At 34.5% G+C, this 25,053-nt stretch overlaps 1 protein-coding gene across 1 annotated transcript in view; it reads right to left on the bottom strand.

The window, feature by feature from the left end:
- Positions 1-25,053, bottom strand: part of HELZ (helicase with zinc finger) — a 272,879-nt gene that overhangs the window by 66,377 nt on the left and 181,449 nt on the right. Inside the window, 6 exon segments of the mRNA XM_044001827.1 lie at positions 56-260; positions 13,806-14,034; positions 16,646-16,829; positions 19,916-20,063; positions 21,096-21,241; positions 23,227-23,345. Coding sequence (XP_043857762.1) covers positions 56-260; positions 13,806-14,034; positions 16,646-16,829; positions 19,916-20,063; positions 21,096-21,241; positions 23,227-23,345 — 1,031 coding nt within the window.

Below are 25,053 nucleotides of genomic sequence, written 5' to 3' on the forward strand. Positions count from 1 at the left end.
TCAAGAGCTACATTTTTAAATTCCACCTCTTGAATTTTATTAACAGAAGTTTTACCTTGGGTGGTGATTGCTGCTGTTTGTTGGTATTTCCCAAATGTTGCTGTCTTAGAGCCCGAGGGATAAATTCAGGAGCAAGTGGATTCAATACATATGTTTTCTTTAGCTCCAAAGCCTCTAACTGAGTTTTGATCTGTTCAAAAGTGATACCATGTAGACTTTTGTTGTCATGACACAGGGCAATAAACCGCTCCCAAAATTTCCTATAGAAAAGATTTAAAAATCAGTTTATCACTGGAAAAGAAGAGATCATGAACATGAACAAACGAAACTAAAGGGACTTTAGAATTGCTTTCCTTGAAAATACCTAAGAATAGCTTAAACACTTAAACATTTTTAGGTATAATCTTTTCCACCAGGTCACAAAACATTTGCAAATCATCTCTGATATTACAGTCATGTTTACTACATGCTATGCACACAGTAGATATCCAAAAGATATTTGCTGAATAATTCAGCTTAGAATAGCCAACTGTTATTACCCATGCAAACAGAGAAACTACTATATGAAGTTTTTTTTTTTAAATTAAGTATCTCAAAATTTTAGCTTTGCAATGAACTGCTTCTTGCAATAGGCTTACTTTGTCATATATGTCTAGCCTCACTTGCATTAAAGGGCAGACTTGGCCAACCTAAATGTGAGAATGAATAATCAATCCAGAATTCAAAATTGGCTCAGCTCAGATAAGCCCTATTGGAATTATTAGAAAATGACTAAAAATTCTACTTAACTTTTTCTTTGTTTTAAAAATTTTTTCCAGAATACCAGTTTTTGAAAACATTAATTTCTTAATTCCCAACTGTCTAAAATAAGAACTACGAAACTTTAAATTAAAATGTTTATTTCAAAATAAAATAAAATAATAAAATGAGAATTAAGTAATTAATATATGTATATATGTATATATATGTAAAACAGACAAAGGGATTAAATTAATAGTCTTACACGGCAGAAGAAATTAAGGTACAATGTGATACAGAAACTTAAAAACATTAAAAGGGAAAAGTCTTAAGGAGATTATTTAGAATAATCTATCAATCTCATGAATCGGAAAAGCAACCTAAAAAAGTTTTTAAAATATGTTTTACATCCTTAAATCAACTAAATATCCCCCAAAAGATGACCACTTAAACAGTTTTTTTTAAAGGCTATGTGATCATTGTTAAGAATATTTACTGAGGGGCAGCTAGGTGGCACAGTGGATAGAGCACCTGCCCTGGATTCAGGAGTACGTGAGTTCAAATCCAGCCTCAGACACTTGACACTTACTAGCTGTGTGACCCTGGGCAAGTCACTTAACCCCCATTGCCCCGCACCCCCCCAAAAAAAAGAATATTTACTGAAAAAAAAATTTTAAGACTATTTACTGAATTTCAAAAAAGATTTTAATTATGCTAAAAAAAGGAATATAAAAATGGTTTCTTCCATAAATAAGATAGCTTGAAGCAACATAAATAAAAGGTATATCATAACAGAGCAGGAGTAGAGGTGGCCATCCCAAATAAATTTTGAAGCATTTAATTCTTATTTTAGACTAACTACAAGGTACATATATATATATATATACTTCCATGTTCCTTATGGTTAAAAATTTATGAATATGAGTAATATTTAAAGAAGTAAAAATAATCCTATATGAAAATAATTTAATAATTTCATAAGGTATATTTCACCGATCTTAAGGTTGCTTTATGTATTGCTAGGAAATAAAAGCTTGAATGGCTCAACTAAAACATTACATAAGTAATAAAATTAGTTTCTTATTCCCATAGTTTATAGTCTGAAATTAGAGATATGATTATCTTTAATTTAGCATTCAAGGGCTAGCAATCCATAAATTGCTCTACCTTTTAAACAGTATTCAACTATGACCTCTTATGGCCATAAATTGCAATGTGTATTTATATACATAAATATTATATATATGTAATATGGATATATGTAGAAGTATTTCTTTTTTTCCCTAAGTTAACCAGGAATTAATTTCATTTTTATTGCTTGTTCTATGAAATGAGGACAGAGAACCTGCTTAGCTTTTACTATATTCATTTTAGATATGAATATCAAATTATATTTTATTTACCTTCCCAATTTAAATAAACCAAATACCTCAACTCAGGTGGTTTTTAAACGACTTTTAAAATGCTATACACTGCTCTACTTATACTCACTATTCATTTGCTCAATAACACTATGGAGTTACCAGCCCTGTAACACACAGAATTAACCTGCAATTCTTTATCTCACAAAGCCGGTCGGCCAGAAGATCTTTGGTTTATAAGATGGGAAGATCTACGCTCAAAGGCTGTCTTCAAGGAAAAGAATACTTATGAAATAACTTTGAAAGATTCAGTAGGTTAAGTTTAAGCATTTCAGAGACAACCTTAAATTTACATTTCTCTCTTAAACTGATTTAATGAGTACCTTCTAGTTACCATATTGTTTTTCCCTACACTTTCACGTACTTCTAATCAAATTTTATGCCATTTTAGCCTTGAAAACAACCAGCTTTCTAGTTGTGTGAAGTTTTGAGAAAAAAAATTTATTTTTTTCCTGTATGTTTATTGTGCTTAGCAAAAATAGTCATAGAAAACTTTAGCTTCATATTCTTATGGGATTACTTTTGGAATATACTAACAATGGGGTCAGCTAGGTGGCAGATAGAGCACTGGCCCTGGATTCAGGAGGACCTGAGTTCAAATATGACCTCAGACATTTAACACTTACTAGCTGTGTGACCCTGGGCAAGTCACTGAACCCCAATTGCCTCCCAAAAAAAAAGAATATACTAACAATGAACTTGATCTCCTGTTTATAAAATGAAAGAATTAATGTTGATAAAGTCCTACATTTCTTTAAAAAAAAAAAAAGATTTGCAAGTAAAAGGCCAGACAATGTAACAATGCACACCTGAGAATTTCAGAGGTAGATCTCTAAAGTATATACAGAGCAATCTGAATACTGCAGAAAGGTGGTGAACTTGATGAAAGATGAACACCAGAACTATGCTTTTTCAAAATTAAATAAATTGCTATGAAATCAACATAATCTATTGCTGGTTGGCTAGAGTATTTTCATGTGTTTCTATGTTGCTGTATTTTAAAACTTGGAAAAAGAACATAATGTTATTAATCACAATATCCAATAATTTACAATGGAAATTTTGTTCCTCAAGATAAGAAACTATAAAGAAGCACATACAACTCTGGGGCAGTAAATGTTTAGCCATCCTTGGAGTGGGCAATCTTACTGCATGAGTAAGTTCATTGTTAATTTAAAGCACTCACATTCTGGGAAATCATGCCAGCATATTAAAATGTTGCTGTATCATTCCTTTCCTCACCCTACACAATTCTTGTGACCACCTACTAAAGATCTGATTTTCCAAACTATTCAACTTTTCTTTTTTTAAGGGGGTGGAAGGGTGGGACTTGAAGGGAAGTCCATTATGCTATAGCCCTCTATGAACATTCTGATTTCAGAGTAAAAAAGAAAATTACTTAACAACAACAAAACACACAGGATAGTGTTTAGACTCATGTTCATTAAGCATATGATTGATATTTACAAATGTTCTATCAACTAAATATTGGGGGTGAGGAAAACTGATAAGCTTAAGGAAATAAATACATTTGCAAATATTATTTAAAATTTTAAGTTAATGTGATGATAATGAGACCTTACATTTATATATATAAATAATATATATCTCATATATATATAACTTTATTATTACAAAGTACTATTCTCTTTGACACCCATTCTAGCTTGGAAGAATCAGAGAGAAGAAAGAGGACTTCACCTGATTATGAAGGAGAAGGAAATTGGATAGGTGATTTGGACTGGGTTTGGGACTCATGAAGAAGGAAGGGGCTAAATGTGAAGAGAAGAAATTTGGAAACAGTGGGATAAATTTGAAGGAGATAAATCCCAGTCCAGATTCTACTTACAACTTCAGTGAGAGATGGTTATAGGAAAAGGAGCAAGAGAATTAGAGTACTTAGAACTTAGAAAAGAAGAACTCAAGGAGAAGGGGAGGGAAGGTAGTTGGAAAGTCAACCTAAGAAAGGGCAAGTAAAAAAACTGATAATTGAAACAAATTAGTAAACTGGTAGTTAATAAGAAATTGGTAAATTAAGAGATTAGTGCTAGGTGAAAAAGAAGTAGGGAATGACTGTCAAAGTGTTGAAACAAGTGAAAGAAACCTGGATATGGTTATCAAGTTGCTAGCTGTAAAGAGATGATAAAAGATTTTTTTTTCCCCTGAGGTAAACACACAAAAGTAGGGGCGGGCAGCGCTGAGAATTTCAATCAGCATGGAAAGAGTAAATTTTATAATGACAAAATGAGTGTACAAAGTTCATATTTCTGCCACAGCCAAATAGCTGCTAAGTTCTAAGCATAAGAAGCAAAGCAGACTAGAAGAATCCCTTTCCAGAGGCTAATTAGCAGGAATAATAAAATGCTACTTTGAAACACTAAATCATGAAAAATAGGAAACTAAAGGAGTATCCATTAACTGAAAAATAGCTAAATAAATTGTGGCATATTATAGTAATGGAATATGACTGTTGTATGAAATGATGAATTCAGAGAAATCTGGGAAGACTCACTGAACTGAAGCAAAGTAAAGTAAGCATCAAGAGAATAATGTATATAGTCACTGCAACATTGTAAAAAACCTTTAAAAGACGTAAGAACTCTAACCAAAACAATAACTACAACCATGAGGAGAAATTACTTAAAAAGCACTGCCTGTCAGAATGGTGGGAGACTTGAGATGTAGAATAAAATACACATCTTTGGACAGGGCAAAAATGTGAATTTCTTTTGCTTGTTTATGCTTACTTGTTGTAAGGGTTTACATTTGTTTTTGGTATTTTATTAATGGAAGAGGTGGTGGGGCGGGGTAAAAGGAGCCCATCAATGGCAATCCCCGCCCCCCAAAAGAAAATATAACAAGTGTCACTGTAGCATTTTTTAAATCCACAAAACAGAAGGAGACTAAGAAAAGCAGGACAGATTTGAAACTAAGAGGCTGAATTTGTAATAGTCTTAAAAATGCAAGCTGTATTTGTGGTTTCATGTATAATCCTCTTTTTCTGTTCTGTGTAGAGAAAAATGATTGTGTTATTTAATATTTTTCAAATTCAGAATAACAAAAAAAAAATCTAAAAATGGAAGCAGGAGCTGAAGTTATGGGGGAGAAATGACCTTATCAGAACACTGATGAGTGGAAAATATCACAGGGAGGAGTAAGGGAAGGAAAAGGTCAACTGTAAACTTGGAGCTAACAAAAAAAATTCAAGTCCTTTTCTCAAGAAAAAGGAACTAGATCCTTTCAGAAGGATTATGCTCCAAGGAATGGTACAAAATCATCTAAAAATTGTCAGAGAAAGAAGAGTAGTGGTAGGGAGGTTGGTGATTCCCTACACCAGGGGTAATGAAGCAACTTTTATAACAAAAGAAGTTTGTTATCTTCCTGGGGGCCAAGGCATATTTCCAAACTATAATAAAAAATCTTCCCAAGATATGTGAAAAATGGATGATTACTAGCCACTTCTGGAGATTGCCAGGAAGAATTTTAATACTTTAAGAACTATCAACAAGGATTACGAAGTCTTGTACAAGAAACTGAAGACCATAGGAACACACGTTGTATTTTCCTCATTGTTGCCCATTAAAGGCAAAGGATCTAGAAGAGAAAAAAATGGTTTGGAAAGTGAACAGCTGTATAAGAAAGTGATGTTTGAGAATGGAATTTGTATTCCAGTATCACAGCTTAAAATAAAGGTATGACATACATACTTCTTGCCAGAGACAAGATACACCTAACAGAGGCTGATAAGAATGTTTTTCCTGGTTATCTTACAAATCTAATAAAAAGAACTTTAAAATAAAATTAAAAGGATGTATATCCACCAAGCTACATGAGTGTAGCTACAAGTAAAAATACCGGTTGAGACATCCAGAAGTTCACAGGAGAAAAAAAATACCAGAAAGATCCAATAGTACTATCTGAAATATCTAACAGAAATGCTCATTAAGTAGGTAACAAAAAAAGACCTACAGGTACTAATGTAAGAAGGCAAATTTGAAGACAGGTAAAACTGAAATTTGGTGGGATGAAATGGTAGAAGTAAGCCTACGAGTAGAATGTGACTCTAGAAGAGTACACCTTATTTAAAAGGTACAGCACAGGTAAAATATGGGAAAGATGGCATTATTGCATTGGTATAATCATGTGAGAAAAACCTAAGAACTGAAGGGTGGAAGCATCATGGAGAGCATGTGGGTAAAGATCTATAGAAGGGAAAAATGAAGCAATTATGTCACCAATGGATACTACAGACCTTCTGGACAGAAAAAGTAAGGAGGCAAGGAGTTTCTGAACAGATCACAAGCATGACAGAGGTATGATATAATAATTCTAGACAACTTAAACTATCTAGACATCCAAGAGCTCTTTCTGCCAAGATTAAAGCACCTAAAAACGTCTTAGTTTTACCTTAATAATAATGTCATCTTTCAAAAGCTGAAGGAGCCAACAAGATATTCTATATTGAATATAATTCTCACTAACAGGAAAGAACTGCTTGCTGGGGTGGAAATGAGGATCTTGTGGATAAATGACCACTTCCTCTAACAATTTATTATAAAGAAGAAAGTGACGCATGTTCTGGCATGCACCCTAGACTTTGGGAAAGCAGATTCCAAAGATTTCAAAAGAAGCAAAGATAGGATTGCATGGATGATAATTTTACAAAAGTCAGCCTAGAAAGAATGGTAAGCCCTCAAAGATAAAATTCCAAAGATACAGAGGGAAACAAGTCCAATGAGCAATAAAACTGAAAGCTGTCTGAAGAGATTGATGGGGATTGCAAAGAGAACTTATCAACTAACTTGAATTTAGAAAAGTCATATACTATGAATGTAATGGAAGGAATACTATTGTGCTGTAAGAAACGATGAACAGGCAGATTTCAGAGAAACCTGGAAGGACTTGCATGAATTGATGATGAGTGAGATAAGCAGAATACTGAGAACATTATACACAGTATCAACAACATTGTGTTGATCAACTGTGATAGACTTGATTCTTCTCAGCAATACAATGGTCCAAGATAGTTCCAAAGGATTCGTGATGGGAAATGTTCTCCAAATCCAGAAAGAAAACAAAACAAAACAAAACAAAAAACCTTGGAATCTAGATGCAGATAGAACCATACTATTTCTATTGTTTTTTGTTGTTTTTCTTTTTTGAGGTTTTTCCTTTTTGCTCTAATTCTTCTCTCATAACATGACTAATGCAGAAATATGTTTAATGTGACTATACATACATAACCTATATCAGATTACTTGCTGTCTTGGGGAGGGGGGAGGAAGGGGAGGGAAGGAGAAAAAATTTTAACTAGAAAAAACAAATGTTGAAAATTATCTCTAAATGTAACTGAAAAATAATAAAATAAAATATTTATATGGGAAAAGTCATATACTAAAGATTGGAAAAGGCAGGTATCAAAGGATGAATTTAAGATTATGACAGTCCCATAAAGATAGATTCAGGAGTGCTAAAGGTCAGAATGAGCAGAGGCCAGAGCAGAATATGAAAGACTACAAAAAGGATTTGTTTCCTTGTTTATGTGGGAAAAAGGTGTACCAAAAAAGAGGCAGGACTGCCATTTAGGGTGGAGGGGCTTATGATAACTGACAAAAGGCTGGTTGATTTTTATTTTGCTACTGTTTTCTCTGCCATAGAGAATAACATTTTCAGCTTTATATTAGTAAGGGCAGAACAAAAATTACTAACAGAGAGTTGATACCCAAGATAAGTAAAGAGAGAGTAAGACTGCAGCTAGATGTCCACAATAAATTCAGTCCCAAATAAATTTTATCCTTAAGTAGTGAAAGAAATGACAGATGACATTTCTGAGTGAGTGTCAATGATATTTCAAAAGACTGAGGAGAGGAAGGTCAAATGTCCTAGCTTTTTAAAAACTGGAAGAGGGGGCAAGAACAGTCTCCTAATTATAGACCAGGACTTCGACTTTGATTCCTGAGAAAATTCCAGAATGAATCACTAAAAACAAATTAATAAACATAAAAAAGAAGCAGAAATTAGAAAGAACCAGCATAGATTCATTAAACATAATCATTATCAATATGATTAATTTAGCATGTTATGGTTTACAAAGCACTTTACATATGTTAATTGATTTGATCCTCACAACAATCCTGTGAGATAGGTACTATTATCCCAATTTTACAGTGAGGAAACAAAACTAAAAGAGATTAAATTACTTGCTCAGGGTCACGTAGCTAGGTGTCTGAGGCAGGATTTTAACTTGGGTCTTCTTGACTCCAAGACTAGTAGTCTATCTAGAGCTCTAGTGTGCCACTATTCTGAGGAGGTTACTAAACAAGGGTGGTATTGTTCATATAGTCTATCTAGATTTTAGCAAAGTATTGGTAATGTAACTCATGTTATTCTTCTGGAAAAGATGGAGAGATATGGACTAGTTGATAATCAAATCAACAACTAACAAGCATTCTTAAGCACTTACTATGAGCCAAGTTCTACTGTGCTAGGACTACAAAAGTCAAAGATTTCCTGACCTTTAAATAGCTTACAATGAAGCCAAAGGAATTAATGTGTATATATACATACTAAAATATAGAATAGACACAATATAATTTAGAGGTGAAGACAATAAAAGGAAAGGTATCAGAAAGAAGGTGACTTTAGAGCAGACTCCTGAAGGAAACTGAGGATTTTAAGAATGGAGAAGGATAGCATTCTTGGCATGGCAGATAGCCAATACAAAGACAAGGGAACAAGAGATGGAGTGTTGTGTACGAAAGAACAGTAAAAATGACCATTTGAATGGACCACAGTATCTATGATGGGAACTAATGTGAAAGCATAGGTTGGGTTCACATTGTATGGGATTTTAAATTTTAAACTTTAAGTTATTGGGAACCAATGGAGATGATTTTTAAAAAATGAGATGGATTTGGAAATGGTTGAATGATTGAACAAAATAGTTAATGAGTCAATGCCATTTGGCAAGAGGTCTCCAGTTGAATGCCTCGGGGATTGCTGCTTTGTCTGGTACCAGAACACCAATAAGTTGTCTGCAGATGGAGTACAGGCATGTATAAATAAATCAAAAATTTTAATTGTATTTGGCTTTGTATGATTTTTTTTCCTGTAATACATTTTACTTTCTAATTATGTTTTGTTTGGGTTAAAAATCAGTGCATAGCCCTTGAAAACAAACCAGTTTGGTAATAGCTTGGGAGGTGTTTGGTGACAAGATAGAAGGGATGACTATGACTAGCACAATAGATGATGTGGTCAGGATCCAAAAAGATCTTGACACACTTACGTATCGGTTGAATTTAATAAGATGAAAGTCTATAGTAACAAATGTAAAGTCTTATGGGCAGTCAAAGTTAATGATGACATAACATCCTAAGAATAAAAACTAGAAACTAGGCCTAGATGATTATGACTATATAATTTTAGGAAGAATCATTCATCTTCCTGAGAGCAAAAAATATCTAGTGCATGGAACAAAATGAGAAATTAGACCAAAATGAATGAAAACATCATTATAAGAAAGGGTAACTATTAGAAAATATGGGGTACAGTAAATGGCTGAAAATTATTTTCAAGGCTATCCATATTCTTAATAACTATTGCTAAATCTTGTTTATTAATGTTTTATTGTTCTTGATGCATGATGCTCCCTCCACTTTATACATAAGATTTTATCATAAATCAAATGGCAGGTACTCTGTAAGATCTAAGTAACAAGTACAAATTAAACAATTAAGTAGAGACCTGTATACACTTCTATAGTTAATTCTAATCATTTAGTTTCAATTCACTTTTGTCCGTAGAGGATGAAAAGGAATGATAATATAAATTTCACAAAATATATCAAAATATGACAGTAGAAACAGTGTCTATGGCAATATTTTCTTTTATTGATACCTATAATCCAAACTTATTTAAGCTAAAAGGACAATGTGGTATAGTGAAAAGAGAACAGACTAAAACCAGGAAGACTTGAGTTCAAGTTCTATCTCAGAAATATACTAGCTGTGTGACACACAGAATGCTAGGCATTGTTTGTTGCCTAGGGGCAACAAACTCTAGGACTATCAGTGATGCTCCTACCACTGCACTGATAAACTTTCCTTACCTAGGAATAGCCTTTACCAATGAAACCATATGTCTAGTTTGGTCTCCTTTAATTACACATCTCAATAAATAGACTCTCTAAATCATGAATTGGCTAATGGTGTATTCTAGTAAGAATAGTAAGGATATTACTATCTGAGTTTTAAGTCCTAATGTGGAGGGCATTAACTGGGCTGGAATAAATGGCCAGGGAGCTAATAAGGAAAGATGGGGAGAAAAGCTCCTCAATAGGGAGGAAGTGCTTCCTCCCTGGTTCTACCACCATTCCTGCACTTATCAGTCATTTGAAAGCTACATCCCCTTCCTAAGGCATGCCAGGGGTGAAAGCAGCACTTTCTGGGAAACATCCCTGGCATGACTACCCCCCAGATGGGACTGCCTTCTGTGCTACCCACTCCTCTTTCTCTCATTAAATTTTTCTGATGACTGTGAAAAGTCATGTGGCATAAGTACAGTCAGCCTCAAAATCTGGAAAACCTGAGATTGTCTTGCATCTGACACATACAGGGCTATGTGTCTTAACTTTTCATTGCCCTTAGATAACTTTTTTAAAACTATAAATTGTAAAATAATTGTGGATAGGATCATAGAGTTAGAGGCAAAAGGGACTCAAATGCCAGGGAGTCCAACCATTTAATTTAAGAGATGAGGAAACCGAGGTTCAGAGAAGTTACTTGTCTACAGTTATGCAGTTAGTGAATGTCTGGAGCAGGATTTCAACCCGGGTCTTCCCGACTCCAAGCACTGTGCCCTAACCATTATCCACCCATGCCATCTCTCTGGATTGGTACTGGTTGGATTTTCTTCACATAACTAAACAGTCAGCTAGTATTTCTTGAGTACCTACTATGTGCAGTACACTGTACTGAGCACCGGAAAGGAAAAAACAAAAACAACCATGTCCCTGCTCTTAGGAAACTCACAGTCTAATATAAAAGACAACATGCAAACAACTATATAGACAAGTTATATACAAGATAAACTGGAAATAACATAAGAGTGAAAGCACCATGATTAAGTACTGGGGAAATCTTGAAGAAGATAGGACTTTAGCTGAGTCTCAAGGCAAGTTAGGGAATCGAGGATACAGAGATTAAGAGGGAAAGAATTCTAACCATAAAAAAAACCCCACAGATAGATTATTATGTGTCAAGAACAGCAAGGAGGCCAGTGTCACTGGAAGGGAGTAAGGTATAAGAATGAAAAGCCAGCAAAGGATCAGGGCTTTGAAAGCCAAACAAAGGATTTCATATTTGATCCTAAGGGTTATAGGGAGTCACTGGAGTTTATTCCATTGGGTGAAAGTGGAGAGACCTTGGTCAGACCTGAGCTTTAGGAAAATCTAGTTGACAGATGACTAGAGGATGCATTGAAGTAGGGAAAGACTTGAGGCAGGAAAACCAATTAGCAGTCTGTTGCAATAGTTCAAGAATGAAGCGATAATGGCCTTCACTAGAGTGGTGGCAGTATTAGAGAAGAGAAAAGGGTGTATATAAAAAATGTTACAAAGGTAAAAAGAAATTATTTGACCACTGACTGAAAACAGAGGGTATAAAAGTGAGGAACTGAGGATGTGAAAACTAGATTGCAAGTCTGAGTGACTGGGAAAATGGTGGTATCCTTAACAGTAATAGAGAAACTATTAAGAGGAAAAGATAAGTTCTGTTTTGGACACATTGAGTTCAAAATGTCTATAGGACATCCACTTTGAGATGTTTAAAAAGCAGCTGGAGAAGTGGACTTTGAAGTCAGGAGACAGATTTAGGCTAGACAAGTAGTTCTGAGAATTATCTCCATAGAGATGATAACTGAATTCATGGGAGATGATGAGATCACCAAGTGAAATACCATACAGGTGGAAGGAAAGGCAGCTTAGAATAGAACTTTATGCCCTCCAGCCCCCACTGTGAGTAAGCATGACAAGGATAAAAATCAAAGGAGACAGAGAAAGATTGGGCAGACAGATGGGGAGAACCCAGAAAAAACAGTATCATGAAAACCTAGGAGAGAAGAGAATATCACAGTGAAAAGAGTGATCAACAGAGAGGTCAAGAAGAATGAGGATTGAGAAAAGGCCATTAGATTTAGCAATTTTGAAATTGTAAGTAACTTCGAAGAAAAAGTTTCAGCTGAATGATGAGATGAGAAGCTAGACTGCAAAGAGTTTAGAAGATGATGAGATAAGAAGCTTGTAGACAGCTTCTTAAGGAGTTCAGCCATAAAAGGCAGGAGAAATAAAATAAGTTAGCAGAGATAGAAGGATCAAGTGAGGATTGAAAAGACATAGGGGTGTTTGTAGTCAGTTGGGAAGAAGTCAGGGTGGAATTGAAGATTAGTGAAAGGGTATGGATGATAGAGAAGACAATGTGCTGGAAAAGATGGGATAGTTAATAGCTCGGCTAAAATAATCATTTCATTTTTAAATGGCCTAAGTAGATTTCCTTTATATAAAACATTTATGCCATCTGGGACATACAAAAAAGAATAAAATGATGTCACATTTACTTTACAATGTATTCTTGACTTCACAGGGGGCTCCATCCAAACAGATCTATCTTAACAGAACTATACAAAAACAGTATCATACAATAGGCATAAAGATGACATAATGGATAGATAATTAGCACTGGAGTCAGGAAGATTTGAGTTCAAATATAGCCTCACTCATTTGCTAGCTATGTGACCCCTCCAGAGAGACACTTAAACTCAGTTTCCTTAGCTAGGAAAATAACATACCTCTGAGGATTGCTGTGAGGATAAAATCAGAATTTATTTGCAAACCAAAAAGCATACTATAAAATGTTAGCTACCATTATTATTATTGACAACAATAATGAAATAGCAATCCAAGGAACATTTCAAAGCTACTTAGACCTCATTTTTGATCCTGAATTCACTGTAATAGGTACTATAAGATTTATTAAAATTTTAAGTAAATCTTAGCACATTATTTTTCTTGCATAAAAAGTAATCTTTTTATAGCTCTGTTTGAGCTATACACACATATACAAATAGGCCCTTTCAAGAATCAAAAGTTCAAGCCCAATACCATTAAATTCATAAATTTTAACATTCAAATAAATGGTATAAGGTATATAAAAAAGAATGTTTAGTGTGTGTTTTGATAATGTTCTCACATTAAGATAAAGAGTGTCTTATAATTTATGTCTGACCAAGGCATTGATAATAACGTTCAAAGAGCTTTAACTGGAAATAAAAAGATGACAGACCATTTTGTTTGGAAAGACGACAGGCACTTTTGAAAGAGTGCAAAGAAAAGGCACAGCAGAAAATGCCTGAGAAAAGAAATTCACCACATCCATTATCTATAGTGTCAGAGGTTACTTAAAGCTGCTTAGGGACTATATTCATAAACAGGTATACAATTATTAAGATATTTAATAAGTCAAGGAAATAAATTTTATCTGTTTACATTGCTCAAAATTTATTAAAACTGACAAAACAGATAGCAGGAAGTCATAATATAAATGTATCCTTGCATTCAATCAACAATACATGCACACATGCTCAAAATACCTGCATCTTCCAACGGAGCACAATGCAATAGGATCGCCCACCACAGCTACCAAGGACTGCGCTCTTGTTATAGCAGTGTTGAGAAGTTTGTAGTTGGACAAAAAGCCATAATCCAAATCCTCTGTTGAATCTTCTAATAGTTGCTCTTTCCTTTTAATTGGGGTTTGTTTATGTTTGCAAGTGTGCCGGGTACGTACTGTACTCAGAAACAAAACCCTGAATTGCTTTCCTAAAGAAATTAAGAACATTTACATTAAATATTATTAATCAGTAACAAAACCAAATGATCACATTTTCACAAAATCCGAGAAACCCAATGCAAGAATCCCTGCTACAGCAACCTCAGCTTAAATCCTTTTTTACCTCACAAGGCAATCCTTTCCAGTCATACAGTTCATTGTTGGCCAAAGCTAGCAAAAAATTTATTTTGCATGTTTAGTCAAAATCTCTTCCCATAATTTTGGATTTAGAATCTTAATATTTGAAAGAGATCTGAGACCATCAAGTCTTTTTCTTCTCTTTTAGATAGTAGCTTTAAGAAATTTGAAGGGAGCTATCAGATCCCTAGCTCTTTTCTTCTCCAAGCTAAACATTCTCAGTTCTTTTAAGAATTCCACGAGTCAGTATCCAGATTCCTCAGCATCCCTCCTGCCTTTGTCTAAACATTCTGTAGTCAGTCCCTCTTAAAATATCATGCCTAAAATTGAAATAAATACTATCATGTGTTGTGAGTAGCAACAGAAAGCAATGGAACTTTTGAAAATCACTTTATTATTATCACAATCTAAGATTATCTCTTAGCAACCACCTCGCACTGATCATTTTTTTTAAAATGAATCCCAAAATATGAGGCAGCATAGCAAAGTGGATATAATGCCAGTCTTGCAGGAAGACATGAGTTCCAGTCCTTTCTCTGCTACATATTTATCTGGGACCCTAGACAACTTGATTATCTTCTTGGTATGTGGAGCAATTGTCTAAGACTATAAATTGTAGCTAAGGTGTTGACCTCTTCAACAATGAAATCACAAGTCTATTCCCTATCTCTATCCTAAATCTCAAAGTAAACAGAAAGAACAATAAAATGTAAAAAACAGCACACTTGTAATTATAATAGAAAAGTTTGGCTCCAGAGGTGATTTGAGAATATACACCTCCTCCCTTACATACACTTACATAAGTGAGAGACTATGAATATAAAATATTAAATGCATTCTCAAAGTTTGACAACCACTTTGTGTTTTTCTGAACTATTTTTGCCTCTTTTTTAACATATGGGTAGGCAAAGAGAAAGGACTATATTTGCAAATGAATGGGATATAAAAGCAAAAAGTATGAATAAAAATAAAATGTAAAATAAATATCATAATGGTACCACATAAACAGCTCTAATGAGTTCCTACTATACAGAAACCAAACTGATCATTTACAATACTTTAAATGTCATCTCTGAGGTATAAGAAATTCTTATTAATCCTGTTCTAAGAGTATTTATCTTCCCAGAACAGATTAGCACTATCATTACTGGTCAAAAATATAGCCAGAGATTTTCCACTACAACATACTTGGGATCTTGAAAATGAAGCAGAAACTGGCAGGTTATCATAAAATTAATACCATTATTGCCTTTTAGGGATGTAAACAGATAAACAAATGTCCTACTAATTCAATATCAGACACAAAGACTATTCCCCAAAACATCTCAAATAGAATATAATTACTGGTGTCTTGAGGTAAGGTTTTTTTTGTCTGTTTTTTGCTGTTGTTGTTGTTTTTGGAGGGCAATCAGGGTTAAATGACTTGCCCAGGGTCACACAGCCAGTAAGTGTTAAGTGTCTGAGGCCAAATTTGAACTCAGGTCCTTCTGAATCCAGGGCCGGTGCTTTATCCAATGCACTACATAACTGCCCCCTAAAGAATAATCTCACATTGTAATAGCTAAAAAGAAACTAGCCATAGCAACATTTTGTGTTGTGTATATTTTTTTGCTATCTTTTGTCTGACATACAGAAAAACAGACACATTGAAATATTTTACTTCTACTTCTTTACTTTACTTTTACTTCTTTCACTTAGGTGATTGTGATGAACACTTCATAAAGTATTTAAATTAATCTGGAACCAATCTAATATATAGATTGGATAGGCATGAAAATGATGAGGTAATTGCTTATTATATATATACACGATATAAGCAATTACCTAAGCATTTTCAAGCCTAAAAATATGTGTGTGTGTGTGTGTGTGTGTATATAAAAACATACACACACACACACACACACACGGACTTTTTTTTTTTTTTAACCAAAACTGTGATTTCACTGGTTTAGGGAATGCCTGATAAGGAGATTCCTCTAAAAATCAGGATCTGTACTTTCTCTGCCCTGTATGGTCTTAGCTGCCCAAGGGCACTGAGTTTAATGCCCTCACCCAGGATCCCACAACCTCGAAGTGGTAGAGGTAGCACTTAAACACCAGCCTGCCTGGTTCCAAAGTCAGCTCTCTATCCACCATACCATGTGCTTCTCTACTTCAAAAATTACCAGGGGAGGGGGGGGGGGGGGGGGGGGGGGAGGGGGCGCAGCTAGGTGGCTCAGTGGATAAAGCACTGACCCTGGATTCAGGAGGACCTGAGCTCAAATCTGGCCTCAAACACTTGACACCTATTAGCTATGTGACCCTGGGCAAGTCACTTAACCCTCATTGCCTCGCATGCTGCCGCCCCGGCCCCCCCCCCCCCCCCCCCCCGCCCCAAATTACCAGGGTATAAATACAAAGTTTTCAAAAAACTTTCAAAACATTTACATTTAAGTGACTTCAGGAAATTTCACTGTTACTTACCCTGAACATTGAGCACTCTTTCCACATTGACATCAGATAATCTCTTTTTTCGAAGTTCTGCCCGGATCCTGAACACCTGATCAGCATAAGGTGTGACCACACCTATGCTTCCATCATCTAACTTTCCCCAAGCTAAAGGCCACTTTCTTCTTAACTCTTCTACCCGCTCCACCACTTCAAATACCTTTAAAACAAAAAAAATGATTTTTACAGCTGCATCTGAAATACCATCTTAATGAAAGTTATCTAAAAATTCAGTTTTTGATTACAAGATCATTTCACAATAGATTTTAAATTTCATATTAATTTAGAAGTATACATAAGTATGCTTATGTCTTTTTGGTCAAGTATTTATATACAGAGTAACACCTAAAGATACACTGTTTTATTTTATCAATAAAATTTGGCTATATGTTTAGTGATCTGATGTGAGTTTATAAACGCTCTAGCACAAATAGTGTTTCTACTTTCAGAAACATTGTTTTTTGGTGAGGCAATGAAAGTTAAGTGACTTGCCTAGGGTCACACAGCTAGTAAGTGTCAAGCGTCTGAGGCCAGATTTGAACTCAGGTCCTCCTGAATCCAAGGCCAGTGCTTTATCCACTGTGCCACCTAGCTGCCCCCTGAAACGTGTTATTTTTTAAAGAATTTTTTTTACTCTGATCTGGACAGACCAAAAAACATGAATATTTCCACAAATAAAAAACAGAAAGAGTGTTGTGAATAACTTGTTTTTTATTTGGGGGAGTTTTTTTCTTTAAGTATACTAAAGTTAGCAGGTTAATGTCCCACTTGTCTATATCAAGTTACATTAACTAACATTTACTAATTGCCTACTATGTACCAAGCACTGTACTAAGTCCTGGCAATACAATGAAAAACAAAACAAAACAAAACAAAAATCCAGAGTTCCCAATTTCAAAGAACTCACAGTCTAGTGGAGAAACAGTATACAAACAAGAAGATAAATTGGAGATAATGTCAGAGGGAAGGTTGAAGATGTCTGGGAAAATCTTCTTGTAGAAATTGTTTTCCAGAATGGCTAGAATTTGTCCTTCATTTCAAAGAGGACTAGTGACATCAGGGGGTGATGTCTTGATTTGTGTGTGAATTGGATTTAAGTGAGGCAGAATCATACAAAGTCATCAGCCTCACTCTCTCTTTCAGAGCCATCTAAGTCCAGTGGAAAAACAAAAGTCATGATGACTGGAGATGACGTTGGTGTCTTTGATGCCTGACCAAGCTCTAAGCACTCCACAGTGCCTGCTTCATCTGTCTACATGGCCATTGGAACAAGTTCTTCTCATCCACCCAATGCACCAAGAAAGTCTTCAATGCTTAGGGTAGACATCCCCCAACTCACCAATGGGTTTGAGGCATGTTAGTTACCCTCAACTTACCGAGATCATTTATTAGGATATGGCTGCTGGGTGAATCTGGTGGACACCAAAGGTGAATGAGCAGCCCTGAAAAGCACTAGACAAGCTGTCACATCAGAGGTACTGGTCTTCCTAATACCCCAAACACCCCTAGAATTTACTAGAATATACAACTATTTATAACTAATTTACAACTCTACCAGTAAAATACATTAGTGTGCCTATCCTTTTTTCTTATCATCTTTACCAATCTGATGGGTGTAAGATGAAACTTCAGAGTTAATTTGCATTTCTCTTATTATTGATGATTTGGTGCCTTTCTTCACATGCTTGTTTATAATCTGCTTTTCTTGTTTTGAGAACACCATTTATACCCAAAGACTCTGTCTTGGAATTACTTGTTTTCTCTCTCTACTTTCTCTTGGTAAACTCATCAACTCTCATGGACTCAGCTGTGAAATCAAATGACTTGCAGACCTATAGAATCAACTTTAATCTTTTTCCTCAACTCTAGTCTCAGTATCATGAACTACCTACTAGACATTTCAAACTAGATGTCCCATAGGTATAGCTTATATTTCCCTAGGTACATATTGTCTCCCTTATTACAACGTATGCTCCAAGAAGAAAGTGACTCTTTTTGCCTTTCCTTGTATCCCAAATGTCTGGTACATAGGAAGTATTTCATAATTGTGCATGCATGCACACGCTCATGCGCCCACACACACACACACACACACACACACACACACACACACACTCACTCACTCTGTGGCTGGGTAGGGGGGGATGAAATTTTTCAATATTAATCACTTATCAATCAAAACAAGTGATCATTTTATATTAAAATACCAAGATTTAATGAAATTCCATTTTAGATGAAAAATAAGTACATAAATAAGAACAAGCTGACATATTATAATCTTCCTATTTTATCATAAAACAAAGAGTAAATCACAGTTTATTTTTGTTTTTCTGCTATAGGTGATTCATAATGACAAATGAAATAATCAGGATTGTTTTATTTTTTAATTGATTTGAAAGTGATCGACTTTCTTCCTGTAACTGTCATTCTTTGTCTCTGAACTTAGTTCAGAAATTCAGCTCTTCTGTAATGTTAAATTTAGAAATGCAATTAGTTATCTTGTTAATTATTGTTTCTATTCTTGTGTGAAGGAAATCTGTTACTTTTGAAGAATGCAGGTGGATACCAGGAAGTCAGGTCTAGCATCTTTATACCATCTTTACACAACCAAGCTATCCTTCAAGGATGTCTGGTTTGTTATCCAAAAAAAAAAAAAGAAAAATCTGGTTGACTATCTTTAACCTTGCAAGTGAACTCAAACAATGAGCATTTCTTCATCACAGGAGATAAGGAGGGGGTTGTTACTAGGTCTGCCTAATTAGCAACCAATTCTCGATCACCAACCATTCATATTAGTCCCCTGCCCCACTTCAGCTCTGTAAGCAATCAAGCAGATTTTGCCATTTATGGTATCAAGGTCTTTTAACCAATCATAATTTGTCCCCCACCTATGAAGTCCTATTCATTGTTCTGTACTTTCCTAAAAACTATCCCACCTCTGGGTCTTAGCTTTGCTGAAGAAGCTGAGATCCTATTTATAGGTATATTAATGCTTTACTAATAAATTGATCATGCCCAGAACTTTGTACCTCAGTTTACCTTATCTTGGCTATAACACAATGAATATCAATGCTGTATGACAAAAGAAATTTTATATCTTCTCTTTATGCCAAAAGTTAGTACTTAAGTCAATAAAAAGATTTAAGGAAAAAAATATCATATAAAGCCTTACAAGTTAGAAGAAAAAAATGCTCATAATGACCAAATTTTCAAAGAAAATATAATATACAAAAATATGGAAATTACCTCTGCATTATTATAAAAAGCTGTACTATTTTTTTCCTGTACATCTTCTCCTCGTGCTGTAAAGAAAGTTAATGGATAAAAATCTTTGTGTGCTGGCTGTTTTCCACTTGCCATCAACTTCCCCTCATAGAAAAGCTCAGATGTGTAACTACAAAAAGACACAAAATGAAAATGTAAATCACTAAAAAGATCTAGAGTCTATAGTAAAACTATATCCAAACCAATATATTATTTCATGTCCACAACAAATTTAATTCAAGCTATTGAATATGAAGAAAGAGGTTTTCCTTTTTTGAAAAAATGGTAAAATAAACAACCACAACAAAAACAACTATAGAATAGCTACCTATTATTCTATAATTGTTAGGTAAGTTCTATTTGAAGGGAAATTCTAGAAAGGGACTAAAGACAGAAGGAAGAGAAAAAATGTCCTATCAATAATCAATACATTGCTCTTACTACATATAGAGAGAGAAAGAGAGAGGATCAGGTTCTTGTGCACTCTTCTGGCTAATCTACAAATATGAACTAGATTACTTCTCTTCAAAGCAATGTAACAGAATTTAAGGACAATCAACATTTCAAAATTTTTCCCAGCTTATGGAATGCCCTTTTACAGATGTAGGTCCCTCCCAGTAAAGACTTTGTATTCATCAAACAATTTTGAAAGAAGCAAAGAAGAAATAACATTTTTAAATATTGGTAAAAGCCATAGTGGAAACTATCTTTTTGTGCTCTTTATCCTCCAACCACCTACTCACATTACTGGCATCATTGACATTAGCTAAATGTATTGAACTTTTAAAAATTACAAATTCATATTTCCTACTCCTATTTGTTTCATTTCCCATTAGATTCAAGACACACACACACACACACACACACATACACACAAAGTATCTGCAAAACTGGAAAACCTTTGCTATTTTTGTGAATCATGAACCATACTCATGTTGGTATATGTGAATTTATGTGTGTGTATACACACAAATACACAAACATAACACAGGCCCATACGACTAAGAATTTCAAGTGGTTTCTTTTAAAAAAAAAATCAAACAGAAAGCAATTTGTAACACTAATATCTCCTATGACTCAAGTTAGCACACTTGGTTACTGATGAAATCTTTTACATTTGCTAATACCAGTTGAAGGTACCTTTGAAAAAGATCACACCTACTTGATGATAGCTTCATGGGAACGATAATTCTCACACAGCAGGATCCGGCATGGAAACTCTGCAGGATAATGCTCATAGAGCCGATCCAGTAACGAAACATGAAGGTTTCTCTCCCTGGCAAACTCACTGTAGACAAAAGGACTGAGCTGCAACAGACATCCATATAGAAAAAAAAAAATTTTAACAAAATTTGCAGTATCTGGAAATTGCTTACATAAAATTCCTTAGGCCAAAACTTTGGATGCATTGAATCTCTGTATGTCCAACCTTGAGATATCTGTCCAATCTAATAATCTCTGAGCTGTCTGCATTTAACACTTGACAAACATTACTTTCAACAATGGCTAAAATCACTTACCAATTTATAAAATTGCATTTATTCACTGAGGGATAAAAACTCAAACCCCTTCATTCTCTCACCCAATCAAGTAAATAAAAATGATTAGCCAGGAATACTAGTAGAGATAGTTTAGTTTATGCATAAAAATAAGTATTTTCTAAATGTAAAAAAAAAAAAAAACCCAAACATTCATTATTTAGGTATTTTGAAACTAAAAAAAAATAACCTGATTAAAATAATCTACAACAAATGTAATTTGTCCCTATAGTTCTAAACCTTCATCATAATTCTGACAGCAAAAATACCCTGGAGGTACCATTCTAATCATGTGTCCCAGGAGGAACAGTACCTGAAACTGTAAATTTGTAAGAAAATACAAAACATTAAAAATAATAATAACAACAATAATAGCAATAATAATAATAACCAGCATTTATATAAAACTTCCGGGTTTGGAAGCACTTTACAAATATTATCTTAATTTATCTTCACAACAATTCTAGTAGTTAGATGCTATTACTATTCCTATTTTACAGATGAGGAAACAGAGCTCAAGGTAACTTGCCCAGTCACAAAGCTAATACTTGAGGCTGAATATGAACTCAAGTCTTTCTGACTCCAGATCTATCTCTCAATCCACAGAAATCTCAATTTCCTTTTTTTAACAGGTATGTAGAAAAGTATATAAAGTTAGAAATATTCTTGACTACTTTGACTATTGTTTTTGTTGTTTCCTTTAACTTAAAATTAATTAACCCTACATAAATATAAATGTTACTTAGGGACAACAGATGGGGAACCGAGAAAAAGATGATGACAAATAAAGCTCAAATATTTGCACCATAAAGAAAAAAAAAAAACCTCAAATAAACAAAAGTCAAAAGAACAGAAGTGGCAAAGTTTTGCTCACTCTGTCTAACCAAATTAAAAGAAAAAGGATTAATACCAGTATGTAAAATTCCTTTGAAAAAATAAGGTATTTTTGGAAAGACAGGTATAAACTGATGTATAGCGAAGCGAACAGAACCAAGAGAACATTGTACACAGAGACAGCCACATTGTTTGATAAAGAACTGTGAATGGTTTGACTATTCTCAAGAATACAATGATCCAAAAGAATCCCAAAGGACTATTGAAACATACTATCCACCTCCAAAGAAAGAACTTATATTGATGGAACAGGCTGAAGCATGCTATTTCATACTTTCTTTCATTTTTTTTCTTTTATTCAAGTTTTCTTGTACAAAATGACTAATATGGTAATGTTTTATATAATCATACATGTATAACGCATATCTAATTGCTTGCCACCTCAGGGAGGGGGGAGGGAAGGAAGGAGGGATAAAAATTGGAACCCAAAACTATAAATAAAAATGTTTATTACTTTAAAAAAAGAAAAGAAAAAGAAAAAATAAGGTATTTTGCCAAATTTGCTAAGTGTACAATAGAAGTTAACATTAAACTCTCTTGTAGTCAATTTATACACATACAGTATCTAGTTCAGAAATATTTATAGTAACTAAGTCTTTTTCTTTCTTTCTTTTTTTCAGGGCAATGAGGGTTAAGTGACTTGCCCAAGGTCACACTGCTAGTAAGCAATCAAATGTCTGAGGCCAGCTTTGAACTCAGGTCCTCCTGAATCCAGGGCTGGTGCTTTATCCACTGCATCACCTAGCTGCCCCCACTAAGTCTTAATGCATGCTATGATTTCACTTTACTACTATTAAATATAGACTAATACTTCATTAATGAGAACTGCATTCTGGACTAAACACATGGCAGAGCACTTACTTGCATATGGTCTCCAGCCAAAACAATCCGAGTATTTTGATTTGCTAATGCTAGAGGCATAATGGTCTCGCACTCCATGGCCTGTGCAGCTTCATCCAACAGAATGTGTGTAAAAAACCCTAGAAAGCACAGCACAAAAATTCAGGAAAGTGTGTTTCAGAGGCAATAAAGGGAATAGACACTACTTTCTTTCAATGATAAAGATTTTAGATAATTTGAGACACTTTCATTTTGGGTCCTCAAAAAAATCTAAATATCAGATCACAATCCTTTTACAAACAAATAAGATTTTTAAAAAGAAAACTATCTTATTAGGCATCATATTAATTAGTAACATCTAATAATAGAAACTAAACACACATCTTGACATAGGACTCTAGATATGAGAAATTTAATTCAATTACATTCTAATTAGGGTATAGAAAAGATTCCAATTGAACAATTATGAAAAGGTTTTGACTTACATAACAACTACATAGTAATAGCTAAAGGTTTTCTCATATTTTCTAGGTAAAACACCATGAATAACTTTTAAACTGGAATTATTTTACATTTAAATGTCCCTTCACACAAAAATGAAGATAGGAGACTCAGGAATAAAATGGAACAAAAGTCTATGACCTAGGAAGAAATCCATTCAGAAAACATGTATATGCATATGTGTATATGTATATATACATATATCCATATGCATGTCTATTTGAATGCCTCAGAAATTTTGTTTGACATATATTACTTGTTTAAAACTTCCTCCTCAGCAATTCATCTATAATTTTGTCGACTGAGAGTTGCATATGGCACTGAGAAGGTAAGTGACATCCCCATGGCCTCAGAGCAGGGGCAAGCAGTTGAATTCAAGCTGTTTTTAACTCCAAGGATTTAGCTACTATATTTGTTTGCCTCTCATTTAATGTTCTGCTTAAGGTGTTGAGCAAAACTTAAAATTTGAGTTAAACAGTCTTAGCCAGGTACTTCAAAACTCAATACTTTAGCACTCCTCAAAACATCTGAAAAAAAAATCTGAAGAAAAATTAACTTGTGTGAAGGTATTTTTCTCGGAAAGCTGTGGTTTTTAATCTACATAATAACTACAATATAACATAATAAGGATTATTTCTTTGTACGGCTTAAAACTGATTCTACTGATAACTAATAACTAATACTAATACTGATAACTAATCTCCCTTTTTCCTCATGCAAGAATTACAACTTGTGACACAGAGACCTGGCTCCACATGAAGATACTGCTTCTCTGCTCACCCTCTTCTGTATCTGATATACCCTTTTTCCTTTATTTCCCCCAATACACTGGCCCAGGAGCAGGAAAAGGCATTCTCCTTGCTCCTCAGTGCCACTTATAGATCCTCTCTCCTCCTGCCACTATCAATCAGCAACTTTTCTTCCTTTTAAGTTTCCTCTATCTAACTATATTAGCCTATCCTGGTGGCATATATATCAACTAACCTCAAGATCACTGTCCCTCCTTTCTTCTTCTTTTTCTTTCCGTTTTTTTTTTTTTAGGGCAATGAGGGCTAAGTGACTTCCCCAGGGTCACACAGCCAGTAAGTGTCAAGTGTCTGAGGTCAGCCCCCTTTCTTCTATTAAAGAATTCAATACCTGGTTTACAGTCTTCCTTTCTACCCCAAGGATTTCAATGTACATGCTGATGTTACTTCAAACATTCTGGTCTTCCAGTTCATCAACATCTTCAATTCCTACAGCCTACATATAATCTATCATCGAACCTCATGCTTACATATATCAGACCTTTAATCTCACCATCTCCCATAAGTATCCTACTTCCCTGATCAAGAGTTACGAAATTTC

This window comes from Dromiciops gliroides, chromosome 4 (genome assembly GCF_019393635.1).
Source record: "Dromiciops gliroides isolate mDroGli1 chromosome 4, mDroGli1.pri, whole genome shotgun sequence".
In the NCBI taxonomy this organism is placed as follows: Eukaryota; Metazoa; Chordata; class Mammalia; order Microbiotheria; family Microbiotheriidae; genus Dromiciops; species Dromiciops gliroides.